This window comes from Salmo trutta, chromosome 23 (assembly GCF_901001165.1).
Source record: "Salmo trutta chromosome 23, fSalTru1.1, whole genome shotgun sequence".
Lineage (NCBI taxonomy): Eukaryota > Metazoa > Chordata > Actinopteri > Salmoniformes > Salmonidae > Salmo > Salmo trutta.
This window is the reverse complement of record NC_042979.1, coordinates 42214506-42231837: the sequence shown is the minus strand read 5'-3', so window position 1 is coordinate 42231837 and position 17332 is coordinate 42214506. Positions and strand designations below refer to the sequence as shown.

Here is a 17332-nt window from a genome sequence, read left to right as displayed (position 1 = left end):
CGGCCCGTTTTAGTGAAGGATTTCTCCCCACTTGTCATCCAAGCCTCCCACTGAACACGGAGCGCCACCTTAAATGCACGATTTACACTGATGTCGAGTGGCTGCAAATACTTTGTTGTGCCCCCAGGAATCAGGGTGACAAAATGACTACCGTAATCAGAATGATGGGAAGTTTGAGAGCGCTCGATTTAATCTAAACAGTAAACAAAAAAGTTGTTTGACCTTAACCCGTTCGGCAATTTCATTGGTCTAATGAAAGCTTCATGCCGCCAAAAAACTGAACACGTCACAGAATGTTCTATTTTTTTTTTGAAATTGAAAGCAGGAAAAATCCATATATTAGCCGCGTCATTGTTTAAGCCGCGAGGTTCAAAGCCTGGGAAAAAAGTAGCGGCTTATAGTCCGGAAATTACAGTATTTATCTTTATTTAACTAGGCAAATCAGTTAAGAACAAATTCTTATTTTCAATGACGGCCTAGGAACAGTGGGTTAACTGCCTTGTTCAGGGGCAGAAAGACAGATTTTTTTTACCTTGTCAGTTCGGCGATTCGATCTTGCAACCTTTCAGTTACTATGAATTGAATATGAATTACATTTTTTTATACATTTTTTAGTCATTTAGCAGACGCTCTTATCAAGAGCGACTTACAGTAGTGAATACATACATTTCATGTTCATTTCATGCAGTTAAGGATCCATCTCAGATGACCAGGTTTTATTTAACCTTTATTTTAAAAGGGAAGACATAGGTTAGACTGAATAGCACCGGCATTCTGAAGTAGAGGTTGCTCTAACTCATAGTAAAGTCAAGGATACTCGTCTGTATGCCCATTGATAAACTGAACACAGTAGTTATGTGGTTCTGAGCTTTGACAAAGAATTGACAGGAGGAACAAGAAACCTTTTTCCCAATTTTTTGTTTATTTACCATAAAGACAAACACCAAAATAAGTTCCAATTTATGCAATAAAATGCTTAGAATGGGGTAAAAATTGTAATAATTAAAATATCTTGATACATTTTAACTTACAGGATACAGCTTAAGCCATTTTTTTTCTTAATCCAGAGATTTCATGAGTTTATTTGCACAGTAAAGGTGCTAATATAAGTTAGCCCTTAAGCCCTGAAAATCTTTGAAAAAAACGAAGTAAAAAAAAAAAAAAGATTATATATATATATATATATATTGAGAAAGTGAACTTTGGTAGAAGAGACTCTATAGGACACCTGAGGTAGTAGAGACTGGAATAAAACAGCAAGATGTTCTTTACAAATAAAAAAAAGTACCACCAAGTGACACAGGAAACTGGAAACAATTTCACACAAATTTCAGTCCAGCTTAGATCCAAAAAAAGCACATAAGATTACATCACATCAGCATAAAATAAGACAAAATAGATAAAGACCAGCAAGCTGGCTGAGACAGGTGGACAAGAGGATTCAGAAGGCATTAAGAGATTGGTAAGAATTACAGACATGACAAATTGAAGTAATACTGATTAGCTTTTATGAATGACAGAAACAGATTTTTCTTCCAGTATATAAAAAAGACCAGAGTGCATAACTTTAAAGCTTTTAAAAAGGCATAAGAAAAATAACCCGAAGCAGGAACAAAAAAATAAAATGGAAAAGAGTGTGGTATAAAAATACAGTCAAGTACAATCATTTTAGCTACCAAACTTCACATGTATTTACATTTAACTCTTCAAGCTTGATCAGCTTGTACTCCACGTAAAGAATAGGATTTTTTTTAAATAGATTACATTTTCTGCTTAAAAAAGGAATTTTTGAAATTGTCTCAAACCCTTGCCATTAAGGGATTCCAAATAAAAATAGCAATTAAATGCATATTCCCATTTTTAAAAAAGGTTGAATTTGGAAACATTCTACATCTTAATTATCATCCTTTTACTTTCTTTATGGATTACAACCAGAACAACAACACTTGGAGAGTTATAGTTCATAAATTAACACCATTTAGGAACATGCTTGAAAATTCTAATCAAAAAGAGATGGTAAAACATTTTCAAGGAGAAAAGTCAGTCTTAAATCAGAAATATCCCTCCACCAAAAATAAAAAACATTGTACAGCATTTATATTCATTATATAGAGTATCCACAATGGAAAATAGAAGAGTCATAGAAAACCTCAGATGTAGATGGATTTAATAACAATTTGTTTTAAAAATAGAGCCAAGATAAAAAAGAAAAAAAAAATGTGTTGAATTGTAGCGTGACATTCTACAAAGGAACAGCACCAGAAGAATGGTAGATCAATATTGAATATAGCGGTTTTGAATGTATGGACACAGCATTTAGGGCTCATAAAATGATTCAAAAAGGCTAAAATATGTGCGATGCACATGGCTCAATTGTAACAGCGAGAGTTAAGAGACCAACAGGGTGTTTTCATTTTAACAGTGTGGCACGACATCAAAATGTTGTTCGGAAAACTTACGCCCATACACAATAAACGTCTCAATCTCTTAAGGATAGCTTTGAATATACAATAACACCAAAAAAAGATAGCTATAGCTTTTTGGGGTGTTATTGTGTGTATATATATATATAAAATCATAACTTCATACATGGGATCTTTCTATCTCAAAAAAAAGAAAGAAATCAAAGAACAAAATAACATTTGAGACAATACGGGCATCATAAGCGTTCACATTCAGCGTTTTGCTAGCCAAACTAGCCATGTTTCTGTTAGATATATCACCGCTCCCTGAAATACTTAAGTAATCTTCATGATTATTCGACTAAGCTTTATGGCCCAACAGTAAAATGCACATCTTAAAGGCATCTTTATAGAAATGCAGTTATGCACAAATTCAACCGATTAAAACTGCTTCATTATGCCTTTCTTCTACACATAGGATACTCTAAAAACAAAAACCGAGTCGGAAACTTATGACCCGACGTTACAACATAACAGTGATAAAAACCATTTTACTCCGTCGTCTCCAGATTGCGGTTCTAAGGACTTATTTGTTGACTCACGGGGGGTTAAAATGGGAAGAAGAACTTCTCGAAACCATTGCAAAATGGCTACCAAAGTGCTGAAGGAACCATTTCTTTACCAGAACAGAGGCTTGATAAAACAGAGCAATACAGACTACAGTATACCAACATGGCACTAACTAAGAAAGCACCGTTTTCGTAGTAGAACTTTTGCAACTGGCTTTTTGCATTTTGTGCTAAAGGTACAGCAGTTTGAGGCCATAGTAGTAGAACGGGAGGGTATTACCCAGGTATCCCATCCATCCCAGGCCCTCCACTCATGACTGGGGGCAGTTTGGTGTGGATGGAGGGCGGTCTGGGGTTAGGGAGGCTGGTCTGGGGTGGATAAAGGGCGATCTGGAGTTAGGTAGGCTGGTCTTGTGTTATGGAGGCTGGTCTGATTGTCAGCGGTGGGAGGAGGAGAGAAAAGCAGGCAGGCTGGCTGGGCCTTCAGTAGTAGACACTATGGGATAGGGAGGCTGGGGGAGGCTGTTGGGGACTGGGGGAGGCTGTTGGGGATTGGGGGAGGATGTAGGGGACTGGGGGAGGATGTAGGGGACTGGGGGAGGATGTTGGGGACTGGGGGAGGCTGTTGGGGATTGGGGGAGGATGTAGGGGACTGGGGGAGGATGTTGGGGACTGGGGGAGGATGTAGGGGACTGGGGGAGGATGTTGGGGACTGGGGGAGGATGTAGGGGACTGGGGGAGGATGTAGGGGACTGGGGGAGGATGTTGGGGACTACCAGTTGAGGCGGAAGACGGGGTGCTTGAGGAGTTCCCTGGATGGGGGCCGGTCGGCAGGCTGCAGCTCAAGGCAGCGCAGGGTGACGTCCCTCAGGCCAGGGGTCAGTTGGGGAGGGATGGAGGGCGCCGTGGTGGCACTCGCAATCTGGGGGAGGGAGGGAGGGTGAGGTCACGGTACTGTTGAAACCCAATCAACCTTTGGATGAAACAGGCCAATAGGGTGCTTTTTCAGGTATATGTATTTTACAGCTATACGTGTATATCAATCCTAAAACAGTAATGTTGTGCCAATTCCATCTAGTGATGTAAAACAGTGACTGTGGTTTTTAGTGGGTCACATATTCAATGGTAACGTTTAAAAAAAGTACTAATAACATTTCTAGGATTAGGATATTTCTGGTCGTGAAGACACATTGATCACTTTTTTAAAAATAAAATGTATTTATCACTTATCTAACTGAATAGACATGGTTTCCTTAAAATCTAACTTTGTGGCTGTGCTTGTATTGGTGGCACCTTGAATATGAGTGCGAGGTGGTAAAATCTAACTTTGTGGCTGTGCTTGTATTGGTGGCACCTTGAATATGAGTGCGAGGTGGTTGGAGTGTTTCTCTGCGTTCCAGGGGGGCTTGGCACACGACATCTCGATGATGGCACAGCCCACACTCCACACGTCACAGCTCCGGCCGTACTGCTGTCCACGCAGCACCTACAGAGTCAACCGAACACAAAAAGGTATCAACATGTGGACAACTGCGTGACGTTTATTGAATAAGCCTTTACTGCACGCGCCCACTACACACACTTACCTCTACTCCATTCATAGTCTAGCATTTGCAAATAGCAGCAGAAAGGACTGAAATGGCAAGTCATTGTTTTATAGCACTTGACTGGCTGTTGAGGAGTGGCATAGTTACACAAGACACTTTTTGGTGGATGGACACAATGTCAAACCAAAAGGAGTTAAATGTATTTTGGAGCCTCCCATGACGGGCATTATGTTTTGTTGTGTCTATTTAGTTGCCCTGTTTCTACATTCGTCACATGACTATGGCTTCAATTTATTCCCAGGCCAAATCTTGCTTTCGTACGTTTGGTGAAGGCCATTTAAAATGTCGTTGGCTTCCGACAAAGCTTTTTTTCCGGCGGTGAAACCCAGCCGCCATTATGCGGGCCATTCAGAGTCACGTGTTCGCTACGGAAGTGAATTAAAGTGGATTTAGATTTCTCAGTAACTCCCAAATGTAAGAGCATTTTAATCCCCTTTGAAAGAGAAGGCCCCCACAATGGAGGCCGACCCCTTAATGTCTTGTTATTGTAGTGGCTCCCAAAACCTTGTTTAATTAGGAGGGAGTTCAACTGCCCAGGCCTCCCACAGCATGACAGCCCAGTTTAATACCAGGATGATCAGGACCCTCTTCAAAACTAACAGCCCCCACAGAAGGCTAATGCTTCGGCTTCTACCTCTTTCAGACCCTCTCCACAAAGAGGATACAGAGGACTGGGGGGTTTTGATCTTAGGACATTGGTTTAAGTGGCGGAATTTACTCGTTTTATGCGAGCCATCACTTGTACGCAGTGTGTGTGTGTGTGTTCGGCTGTGTCTGAAATGCACTATGGCTCCAGTCAAAAGGATTGCACTATAAAGGCCGGGAACAGAATGCTAATTCTAAACACAGATTTACTCTCTCTCCCTTTCATCCATGCGTACCTCTGGGGCCATGAAGGCGATGGTTCCCAGGAGTTGGCCCTGGAACTCCCCTGCTCCAGTGCCCTTGGAGGCCAGTCTGGCTGCAGCACCGAAGTCAGCGATCCTCAGTCTCTGACCTGTGCTGTCAATCAGCAGGTTGGCACCTGGAGGAGAGAAGGTGAGTTATAGTATGACATAACAGGACAGGTAGGGTGAGGTGTGTTCTGACTAGTCACCCAGTAGTCAGTCTCTAGTTAATTATTCCTAACCTGTCCAGTACAAACCCAGCTGTCAGTCTCTAGTTAATTATTCCTGACCTGTCCAGTACAAACCCAGTAGTCAGTCTCTAGTTAATTATTCCTGACCTGTCCAGTACAAACCCAGCTGTCAGTCTCTAGTTAATTATTCCTGACCTGTCCAATACAAACCCAGTAGTCAGTCTCTAGTTAATTATTCCTGACCTGTCCAGTACAAACCCAGTAGTCAGTCTCTAGTTAATTATTCCTGACCTGTCCAGTACAAACCCAGTAGTCAGTCTCTAGTTAATTATTCCTGACCTGTCCAGTACAAACCCAGTAGTCAGTCTCTAGTTAATTATTCCTGACCTGTCCAATACAAACCCAGTAGTCAGTCTCTAGTTAATTATTCCTGACCTGTCCAATACAAACCCAGCTGTCAGTCTCTAGTTAATTATTCCTGACCTGTCCAGTACAAACCCAGTAGTCAGTCTCTAGTTAATTATTCCTGACCTGTCCAATACAAACCCAGTAGTCAGTCTCTAGTTAATTATTCCTGACCTGTCCAGTACAAATCACAAGCCCTTATTATAGTTTCTTATTTTTACACTACATTTGTCATTTAGCAGACGCTCTTCTGCAGAGCGACTTGCAGTTAGTTACCACTCACAGTCTCCGAAGTTCCACCCGTAAAAGGTGAAACACATGGAATCAGTGTGTTCCCCGAGAGCCCACCTTGAACCCTGTGACAGGCAGCTCAATAGCAGCAGGGACTTCCTGTGCGCTGGATGGCGTGTATGTGTGTGCCCTCACCTTTGATGTCTCTGTGGATGATCTGGTTCTCGTGGAGGTAGGCCAGGCCTCGGAGCAGCTGCTCCGTGTAGTTGATGATCACAGCCTCCTTGAAGGCTCCATACTTGTTCAGGAGATGGGACACACTGCCACCTGGACACAACAGAGAGAGGATCAACCCATGAAATATAATGACTATTTATCCTATTAATGGTACACCCAGTACTTCTATTTCTACGGGAGCAACATATGTGATTGTTATAGGAGGAAGGACAATGGTTTATAGTAGGGATGGGGTCAAAAGTTACAATATCTACTATCAAGTTCAACTTCTGGATAGTTCCAATTGGACATGACTTGTCTTCTTTACAAACAGGAAGTTAATGCTGCTGATACATATTCATCACTCATTAAAGGTTCAATTAATACCATTTTATGTACCCAGTTCTGAAAAGTTGAATAAATACAAAATGAATAATCACACCAAAGATAAAAAGCAAGAAAAGAAAAATCTATCAAATGTCTTTTTTTTTTATCAACTAAATCAAAATTGAATTGAACAAATGAGGAAAGCAGGAAAGCCCCCCCCCCAAAACATCCACATTTTTTCAATGTGGGATATCATCATCATCATCATCAGCAGCAGAGGAGGATGTCGTTACCTGCCATCCACTCTACCATCAGGTTGTAGTTGCTCTTCTCGCAGGTGGCCCCCAGCATACGGATGATGTTGGGGTGGTTGAGGTGGGCCATCATCCGGATCTCCTCCCTCAGAGCAGTCACCACCTCCTCTTGCTCAGACGATGTGTTCCTGACGTAGGTCACCTATAGTCAGGGAGGACATGCATACACAGGGTTATACATTTTACATTTACATTTTAGTCATTTAGCAGACGCTCTTATCCAGAGCGACTTACAGTAGTGAATGCATACATTTCATACATTTTTTTTTTCCTGTGCTGGCCCCCCGTGGGAATCGAACCCACAACCCTGGCGTTGCAAACACCATGCTCTACCAACTGAGCTACAGGGAAGACTGATCAGGGGAAGAGAGCTGGACATTCTCTCTTTAAGGGCAACATCTCAGTTTGAGGTCACTAGCTAAAATGAAGTCACAACTCTGACATGGAATCCCCGGAGTTTCTGCACCAGGGGACACAAGAGACCAATAGGCCCCACCTAGCAACAACACCTAGCCCGTATTCCCTAAACACTCCTGTAGATGGGAAAGCATTGAATAGGTATAGATGCGCTACAGTAAGAGCTCTGACTGGCTAGGACACATTTTTATAACCATCTATTTCTCTGACATCAACAGGTGTGTATCAGGGCAGACATCTGTGGTTGCCATGCGTCTCCTCTTCTCACCTGTTTGACAGCCATCAGGGTGCCAGTGCCCACGTCCTGGGCCTGGTAGCAGGAGGAGAAGGCCCCCAGGCCAATCTGCTGGCCCTTCAGCCACTCCTGGCCCTCCCTGTAGGGCTGCTTGGCTTTGGTATGACCAGGCAGTGTCTCTGGAGTCTGGGGAAGCATGGGATGACAACACGTTAGTATGACACACACGTACATTGCATACAAACCTGAAGTTTAGTATGACACACACATACATTACATACAAAGCTGAAGTCGGAACTTTACATACACCTTAGCCAAATACATTTAAAACGCGGTTTCACAATTCCTGACATTTAATCCTAGTAAAAATCCCCTGTTTTAGGTCAGTTAGGATCACCACTTTATTTTAAGAATGTGAAATGTCAGAATAATAGTAGAGACAATGATTTCATCTTTTATTTCTTTCATCACATTCCCAGTGGGTTAGAAGTTTACATACACTCAATTAGTATTTGGTAGCATTGCTTTTAAATTATTTCACTTGGGTCAAATGTTTCAGGTAGCCTTCCACAAGCTTCCCACAATAAGTTGGGTGAATTTTGGCCCATTCCTCCTGACAGAGCTGGTGGAACTGAGTCAGGTTTATAGGCCTCCTTGCTTGCACACGCTTTTTCAGTTCTGCCCACAAATTTTCTATGGGATTGAGGTCAGGGCTTTGTGATGGCCACTCCAACACCTTGACTTCGTTGTCCTTAAGCCATTTTGCCACAACTTTGGAAATATGCTTGGGGTCATTGTCCATTTGGAAGACCCATTTGCGACCAAGCTTTAACTTCTTGACTGATGTCTTCAGATGTTCCTTCAATATATCCACAATTTTCCTTCTGCATGATGCCATCTATTTTGTGAAGTGCACCAGTCCCTCCTGCAGCAAAGCACCCCCACAACATGCTGCCACCCCCGTGCTTCACGGTTGGGATGGTACACTTCGGCTTGCAAACCTCCCCCTTTTTCCTCCAAACAGAACGATGGTCATTATGGCCTAACAGTTCTATTTTGGTTTCATCAGACCAGAGGATATTTCTCCAAAAAGTACAGTCTTTGTCCCCATGTGCAATTGCAAACCGTAGTGTGGCTTTTTTATGGCGGTTTTGGAGCAGTGGCCTCTTCCTTGCTGAGCAGCCTTTCAGGTTATGTCGATATAGGACTCGTTTTACTGTGGATATAGATACTTTTGTACCCGTTTCCTCCAGCATCTTCACAAGGTCCTATGTTGTTGTTCTGTGATTGATTTGCACTTTTCGCACCAGAGTACGTTCATCTCGAGGAGACAGAACGCGTCTCCTTCCTGAGCGGTATGACGGCTGCGTGGTCCCATGGTGTTTATACTTGCGTACTATTGTTTGTACAGATGAACGTGGTACCTTCAGGCGTTTGGAAATTGCTCCCAAGGATGAACCAGACTTGTGGAGATCTACCATTTTTTCCTGAGGTCTTGGCTGATTTCTTTTGATTTTCCCATGATATCAAGCAAAGAGGCACTGAGTTTGAAGGTACGCCTTGAAATACATACACAGGTACACCTCCAATTGACTCAAATGATGTCAATTAGCCTATCAGAAGCTTCTAAAGCCATTACATTTTCTGGAATTTTCCAGGCTGTTTAAAGGCACAGTCAACTTAGTGTATGTAAACTTCTGACCCACTGGAATTGTGATACAGTGAATTATAAGTGAAATAATCTGTCTGTAAACAATTGTTGGAAATATTACCTGTGTCGTGCACAAAGTAGATGTCCTAACCGACTTGTCAAAACTATAGTTTGTTAACAAGAAATTTGTGGAGTGGTTGAAAAACGAGTTTTAATGACTCCAACCTAAGTGTATGTGAACTTCTGACTTCAACTGTACATACATACACACACACATACGTGTATACACACACACACACGTGTATGTGGACACCTCTTGAAATGAGTGGATTCGACTATTTCAGCCATACCGTTGCTGACAGGTGTATAAAATCAAGCACACAGCCAATCTCCATAGACAAACATTGGCAGTAAAATGCCCCTTACTGAAGAGCTCAGTGACTTTCAATGTAGCACTGTCAAAGAGAGCTTCCCCGGTCAACTGTAAGTGTTATTGTGAAGTGGAAACATCTAGGAGCAACAACGGCTCAGCCGTGAAGTGGTAGGCTTCCCACAGCCAGCATGTGTATAGGCAATAGGCCTAGTAGCACACACACACACAGGGTTAGATTTAGGGCTTCAGTCAATATTGGCAGGTTGATATGATTATTCCCATGTATTCTCTGACCTTGGGTGTGACAATGTTCTCTACTTATATGTTAGTTATTAAGCCAGTTACTGGGGCAGTTTCCTGGGCACAAATTAAGCCTAGTCCTGGAGAAAAAGGAAGCTCAATGGAGAAACATAAGGCTTAATCTATGTCTGGGAAACTGCCCTTTTGTTTAGGGAACACTGAGGAAGTCTAAAGCCTTGTAGGGACATATGTTCCTGAAGGTGCACATTGACTCACATCTGCCTGGATGATGATGATGTCCTGGTCTTTATCCACCTGCAGCTGGGGGATGACGGGCAGCGCATCCTGCGACTCTGACATGGCCATAACTACGGCCAGCGCTGCCTCCTCCTCCGCCTCCATCTTCTCCTTGCACTTCTGGTGCTGCGTCACGTCCTCGCTGTACATCCCCACCTCTCCCCCTCCTCCCGGCCCATCCCCAGCCCGCTCCGGCGACAGCACGGCCACCTCCGACTGGAACGTGACGGTGGTGTCACCAGCAACGGGCAAAGATGCTTCCAGGAGGTCTTCCATGGAGGAGTTGAGCTCAGCAGAGGCGGCCAGTCCACGGAACTTCTCTTCCACAGGGGTGAAGCAGCTGTCCTCGCTGCTGATGAGGGTGGTGGCACCCCCCATGTGGCCCCCTGTGGAAGGGCCTTCACCTCTAGAGGCGCTGGTGGAGAGGCTGGGCGATTCCCCCTGGAGGTCCAGCTTCATGCCCATCTTGGAGGCTCTTGGAGTGGGCGAGGTGCAGAGGGTCTTGGCTCCCTCGGAGTGGGTGGGTCGGGAGGGCTTTGGTCTGTGGATCTGGCTGGAGGGGAGGGGTCGGGCCTGGGTGAAACAGGGGGAGGGGAGCTGCTTCTCTGAGTCCTTGTTGCTGAAGGGCTTCTGCTGGGGAAACCTGCGCTGGGTGCCTGGAGAGCAGGAGGAAGCAGAGGAGGGGGCAGTTGACGCTAGCTTGCTGGGGACGAAGCTCTGGGGCCGGGGTTTGGTACTGCTGTCAGGGCCTGGGAAGGAGGGGGGAGGGTGGGAGGCGGAGGGTGAGGGGAGGCTGGGGGTTTGGCTGGAAGGCGTAGAGTTCAGGCACTGGCTGAGGGGGCGGTTACGCGCCTGAACGGGGGGCTTTGGGTGCTCGGTCAGGGCCCCACCGCACGTGGAAGTGGCCATATTGGGACGCCCAGCGCTAGTTGAGATGGCCGCTAACCTCTCACTTATATCCTCAGGACTCGCTCCCACGTTGCCGGAGAAACCTCTCCCTCCCTTCCCGCTGGTCATCTGGACCGTATGCGTCGGGGTGTTGCTCTCGGTTACGTTGGGCGAGTTCTGAGGCGCGGAGGGCTCAAGGAAGGCGGCGCTGGCCCGTTGGTGCGCCTCGCTGGCGCTGTGCTCCATGCTCTCCAGGCCCAGGTTGATGGCGTCCAGGATGTCCATCTCCTCGGCGATGGCGAGCAGGCGGCGGCGCATGCGGGCGTAGTGCGTGGAGCTGGTGACGCTCAGCATGTCCAGGAGCTTCACGAAGACGTGCGGCACGCGGGCCACCATGCGCGCGGCGCTCAGGAACACGCGGCGAGACAGCTTGCCCACCATAGAGTGGGAGTTGTCGATGGACTGCAGCGAGAAGCTCAGTAGGGGGAGCAGCTTCTGATACCTGGACAAGGGAACAGGAGAAGGACAACTTAAAAGGCTGTAGCTTCCTATTCCCTATAGTACACTCTCTTGCAATAAAATCACTGTGTGAGATATAAAGACACAATTCAAGGAAGTGTTATCCAGACCAGAGTTTGGTCATCACGAGTCTACATATTTTAATTTGGACTAAAAAAATATTTCAATTACCATAATGTCATCAACATTAAGAACAGACCAAACTACTGAATTACAAGCTACAAACCAGGACACCATTTTTAATAAAGTTTGTAGTGTTTATTAATAGCAATGCCCAAAGAATCCATAATAGGACATTACGTGCCTTAATGAACTTCCCAAGCATTCAGAGTAATGGGCCAGGTCAAGGCTATGTATCCAAGGCTACGCACTCAAGCGTACAAGGTTTTGACTTTGTCTAGGTGATCGAGGCTATACCATGACAAGGTCACCATATCAATACTGTGAGCTCAAGGCTACAAGATCCAAACTACTAAGTCAGGGAAATATCACTGGACACAACACTCATCCCTGTGGCACTCCTCTACCTCTCCCAGGGAGTCAGACTCGAGTCAGCAGCTAGGTGAATCAGGCTATACAAGAACAAGTCTAAGACGGTAAGATTGCGTACCTATCCCCCAGGGTCTGAGACTGGTGCCAGTCCCCTCCGGAGACGATGTGGGGGTAAAACTCAGCAGGGAACTCCAGCAGGAGCCTGTCAATCAGACACAGACGGCCCAGCAGGGCCTGCCAGTTATTGGCCTCTGTCTGGGGCCCCAGGATGCAGTTCAGGACATAGTCCACCCCGCCAATACCGATGGACCCTGAGAGAGATGGATAGGGAGAGATGCTTACAGTGAGTTGTCAGTTGGATGTTGAAGACATATACACCTGGGCATTAATGGCCAGATGGATACTGAGTATTAGACAAGTGGCATATTTACTGTTGTTGAGAAGAAAAAACACTTAAGACAACAGATATAGTCAAAGTCGCATATATAAATTGTGGTGAGTATGTGATATGGGGCGAAGACTACATTTCCACTGATACCCCAGAGGGGCTGCATGGGATTTGTAGCTCTTACCTGCTTTGAGGATCTCTCTACCCACAGCCAGCTCTCCCAGCTGGCCTTTACACAGCTCCAGTAGTGTGGACACCGACAGCTGGCTGGTACGACTGGACACAGAAACGACACTCTGAATTAATGTCCATGCTAGGCTACTAACGGCCGTCATTCATACTTTTATACAGTGTGTTCTCTCTTGTGGACAGATTACGTTAACATTCTGACCAAATTAAACAACATTTTAGTTCTGGCTTAAACGAGATTATACAGTGTGCAACATAGACCTACTAAAATGAGACAGGAATCATGGAAATCTGTTGACTAACAGTATTATACCACAAGTAAAGGTGCCCATATTTGAGTCAGTTCTTGGAGATATACAGAATATCATGGAAATGTATATCTGGACCTGGAAGCCAGTTCCACTGCTGATTTTCATTGTTCCCCTCTGATCAGTGACTGATTTAGACCTGGGACACCAAGTGGATACAATTAATTATCAGGTAGAAGAGAAAACCAGCAGGATCCGGACCTCCAGACTCAGATGTGAATGTCCCTGATAGAACTCACCACTGATCATACTGGGAGAAACCGAACAAGTCCTGTTGTGGATTCTCCACCTGAGGGCACTAGCTACAAGCAGTTGTAGTCAGGCTCCCATATCTATCCCACTCTGTAGTTTCAGACTGACTTTACCTGTTGGCGTCGGCACATTTGACCAGGATGGTCTCCACCACAGGCCGGAGCAGCTGCTGCAGGCGTGAGCGTTCAGACACGGAGTGGCAGGGCGTGTACACCAGCATGGCCCGCAAGGTTTTCTACAACAAGGGGGTAAGAGAACAGGGTTCACATTAACACTTCAAACATACAGTCAGTACTACAAACACTTTATCCCTAGTCCTGTGTGTGGAACATGGGTAAAAGACAAGAACAGTGAATGTGACAACGATATTGTCCAGTCTAAAGTATAAAAACTTACTATCAACTATGAGTTTTAAATACTTTATATAAAGCCCACATTTTGCCCTACATGACTAAACCAAACAAACACGGCAAATGCTGAGATGGCAAGTTGCGTAAAAAAATGTAAAATTAAAAAATGAATGCGCAACACAAGACCTCTTGGAGCCCATATGTAATACTAATAAGGCGGTTGGGGAAATTGCGCTTTTGACCCAGTCGAGTTAAGACCCCGTCTATTCCTGTGAGAATATGTCCACCTGGGCATGACCACAAGGGCATTGGAGACCCTCTGTGGCCTCGGCTGGAGGTGGAGGAGACTTGGAGGTGCTCCCCCCAGGAGAGGGGTAGAGGTGCTAGGTTACAGGCGGTGCAGCCTGACCCTTACTCCCAGAGAGAGAGAAGTGGTGACTGATAGAGCGTTGCATTGGAATGCTGCCCAGAGCCCGATAGAGAGAGAGGGACTCAGAGAGAGACTTTCTCCCCCACCCTCCCTCCACCAGGCAGACAAGGCTACTTCTTCCTCCAACCACCTCATCCCACTCACAAATCACTCAAACACAGCACTACATACACGCACTCACTCCCTCCCTCCCTCCATTACTACATTCTCCCCAGCCTACTCTACTCTCAGGAGAGATGGATCATATCAATAAACAAGTATTTTGGCAAAACAAACAAAACTTCCAAAGGGGAAACCACATCACATGGTATGACAAGGCAAGAAAATAGGACCCCCATCAAAGTTATTGAAATGGTGGCTCTGGCATTTTCACTCGTTACAAGGTCCAAGGTAGTGCGCACGTAGCAAACAACTTTGCCCCGTGATCTGAGCACACTTTCCAAGGCTGCCTCAAACAAAGTAGAGGCTTTTGAAAATGGCGATTTAAGTCGATTTTTGTCCCACTCTTCCAACTCTGGTGGTGCCCATGGTATTTTTAGTCCACTCCCCGCCATCGCCAACATCCCCTGCTTTGTCTTAATAGAAGAATACAACAGACGCCAAAAGTCTGTCTGCTGCTAAACACGCTGGAAAGCCCCCAGAGAAGACAGAACCCTTTTTGTTTTCCATAACCGCAGCTCTGCTGAAGCAAAGTGCCGCGGGGGGAAATGTCGAGCTCCCCAGAGGGTCTGCATATTTTTTAAAACAGCCACCAATAAATATTGTTCTCTAAAAGAGACGAAGTAGAAGAAATTAGGCTAGGAGGAGTGAAAAAAGAGATGCTCAGTCTGTCCTTGGAGAATCCCTGCTGGTTTGACTTTAGGACTAGCCAGGCTAGCTTGTTGTTGAAGTGGACTTTAGGACTAGCCAGGCTAGCTTGTTGTTGAAGTGGACTTTAGGACAATTTAAGAGCTGTGGTGGGCGGGAGACAAGCCAAGGGGTGAAAGCGGAGATTGGGTAGCGCTAACTAATCAGTACCGATAACAATACATTTCATGTCTTCAGCACAGGGTTCATGGCAATGAGCTGAAGTTACTTGACCATCTATGCATTGCAATCACTGTGTACATACAGTACAGTGTATAATTTGTCTTTGAAGTGATGGTGATTTCTGGAAGATAAACGTTTTGGAAGCGCCGTGATAGAGGTGTTTATGGACGGGGCTTCAGCCTTTACGGGGCCAAAATGCTTTCCTTGACAGCTGGAGTATGGTACAGTCATATTTAAGAAAATAAGGTACCAAAACACTCACACTGCTCTTTTTTACTAGCACCAACTTCGCTGATAACTATTTAATTATCAGCCACGACTGTGATATGTGGTTGTCCCACCTAGCTATCTTAACATGAATGCAGGAACTGTTAAGTGGCTCTGGATAAGACCACCTGCTAAATGACTAAATGTTGAGTCTCACCAGTGCAGCCACGTAGACCTTGTAGACAGGGTCAGCACACACCATGGAGAGGACGCTGCAGCACGACTCCACCACCACGTCACCCGACACCTCAGAGCAGCCCGCCCCGGCCCCTAGTCCCGCCCCCGGCCAGGAGCGTTCACCATTGGCCAGGAGGAGCGCGCCGCTGACGTCATGTGACAGCCGCCGCAGGGCCATCTCCCTGATGTTCCAGTTCCTGGAGAACAGACAGCCCACCACCTCCATGCCAAACACCTTGGGAGGACAGAGACAGTAAATTAGTCTGAAAGGAATATGGCACTGATCGGATAGAGACACAAGTACACGTAAACCCCTCTTTGTAGGCAAAGGGAAAGGAATAGTCCCAAAAAATGCAAGCTCAAAAGGTTATTCAAGAATTTGAAAGTATAAGACAGGGTCCCCACGTCCCTCTTCCCACCCCCCTCACCTTTATCCAGGGCTCGGCCAGTTCTTTGTAGGTCTGGGGGATTTGCTGGACCCCGTATTGTGGCAGGGTGAAGTCCCCCTCCTGGGACGATGACCCCCCTCTGGAACCCCCTTCGCTGTGGGACGATGACGCCGCCGCATTCTCCATGGAGACAGATGAGGGGTCATGGCTGCCGAGAAAGACGCCAAAGTCAGTGAGCTTTTAGCGACTTTTGGGGGACTCAAAATGGTGGTGGTAGGTAGGTAACTAGACTAAGTTTGAATTGTAGGTCTGAGCATTTGATATTATAATAAAGAATGGTCACAAATATGCTGATTCAGGCTTGGTCAGGATTCAGGAATATACATTCAGAATATAATGAATGGGGGGAGAAGTTGTCAATAGGGGGAGAATCATATTCTAAAGACGCCAGGAATCAACCCAGTGAAACCGGAAAAATTGGAAACTCTTTCCTTCATGTTGTATTGGCACAATAGTCATGTGACATGGCGGGTCATCATAATTGCAAACAAACAACAACAAAAAAAGGTAGAAAAACAACTGTGTCCGATTTCAGGGTGGAGGGGTAACAGATACTTTCTGACAGGATTCATGTCTTAAGGGGGGAAAAACAACAGCTATCATTTCATTCCCAGGCAGACGCACAAAACAAGGGCTGGTGCCTGGCTGTCTGGCTCACATAACCGCACTGTGGAGGGGATCGAGCTCACGACAAACCTACGTACACACACACACACACACACACACACACACACACACACACAGGTGCGCACACTAACATACGTGTGCATCCTCGCACACGGCACTTCAAGTTCAAAGAAGTTCTTGAGGCTAGTGTATTTAGCATGTACTTATTTATGGTAGGACATGGGCTCATTCAGGGGTATGTAATATTATACAGCACTAGAGCCTTCAGATAAACATTGTGGAGACACATTAAAATGTCTACAGTTTTTAGTGCTGTAATGTTTTACAGTGGCTGGTTGTAAGGGTTGATAGCTAAGGGAATGGTGATGTATGTGGGGGGTGAGTTTCGAACGGTGATGTGTGGGGGGGTGAGTCTCGAACGGTGATGTGTGTGTGGGGGGGGGGTGAGTCTCGAACGGTGATGTGTGTGGGGGGGGTGAGTCTCGAACGGTGATGTGTGTGGGGGGGTGAGTCTCGAACGGTGATGTGTGTGGGGGGGTGAGTCTCGAACGGTGATGTGTTGGGGGGTGGTGAGTCTCGAACGGTGATGTGTGTTGGGGGGTGGT

General features: G+C 45.6%; 1 protein-coding gene across 4 annotated transcripts in view; it reads right to left on the bottom strand.

Moving 5' to 3' along the window:
• Positions 1–3736: 3736 nt before the first annotated feature.
• map3k1 (mitogen-activated protein kinase kinase kinase 1, E3 ubiquitin protein ligase) overlaps positions 3737–17332 on the bottom strand; it is a 59844-nt gene continuing 46248 nt past the window's right edge. For 3 of the 4 annotated variants that reach the window (XM_029710381.1, XM_029710382.1, XM_029710383.1), the window contains exons 9-20: positions 16080–16248; positions 15632–15886; positions 13512–13633; positions 12834–12925; positions 12380–12572; positions 10342–11752; positions 7835–7987; positions 7129–7291; positions 6488–6619; positions 5460–5602; positions 4326–4457; positions 3744–3893 (exon numbers count right to left, since the gene is read on the bottom strand). In XM_029710381.1, the coding sequence (XP_029566241.1) occupies positions 3744–3893; positions 4326–4457; positions 5460–5602; positions 6488–6619; positions 7129–7291; positions 7835–7987; positions 10342–11752; positions 12380–12572; positions 12834–12925; positions 13512–13633; positions 15632–15886; positions 16080–16248 (3115 nt within the window). Of the gene's footprint in view, positions 3894–4325; positions 4458–5459; positions 5603–6487; positions 6620–7128; positions 7292–7834; positions 7988–10341; positions 11753–12379; positions 12573–12833; positions 12926–13511; positions 13634–15631; positions 15887–16079; positions 16249–17332 lie in introns of all 4 variants that reach the window. The other variant, XM_029710380.1, reaches the window with a different exon arrangement.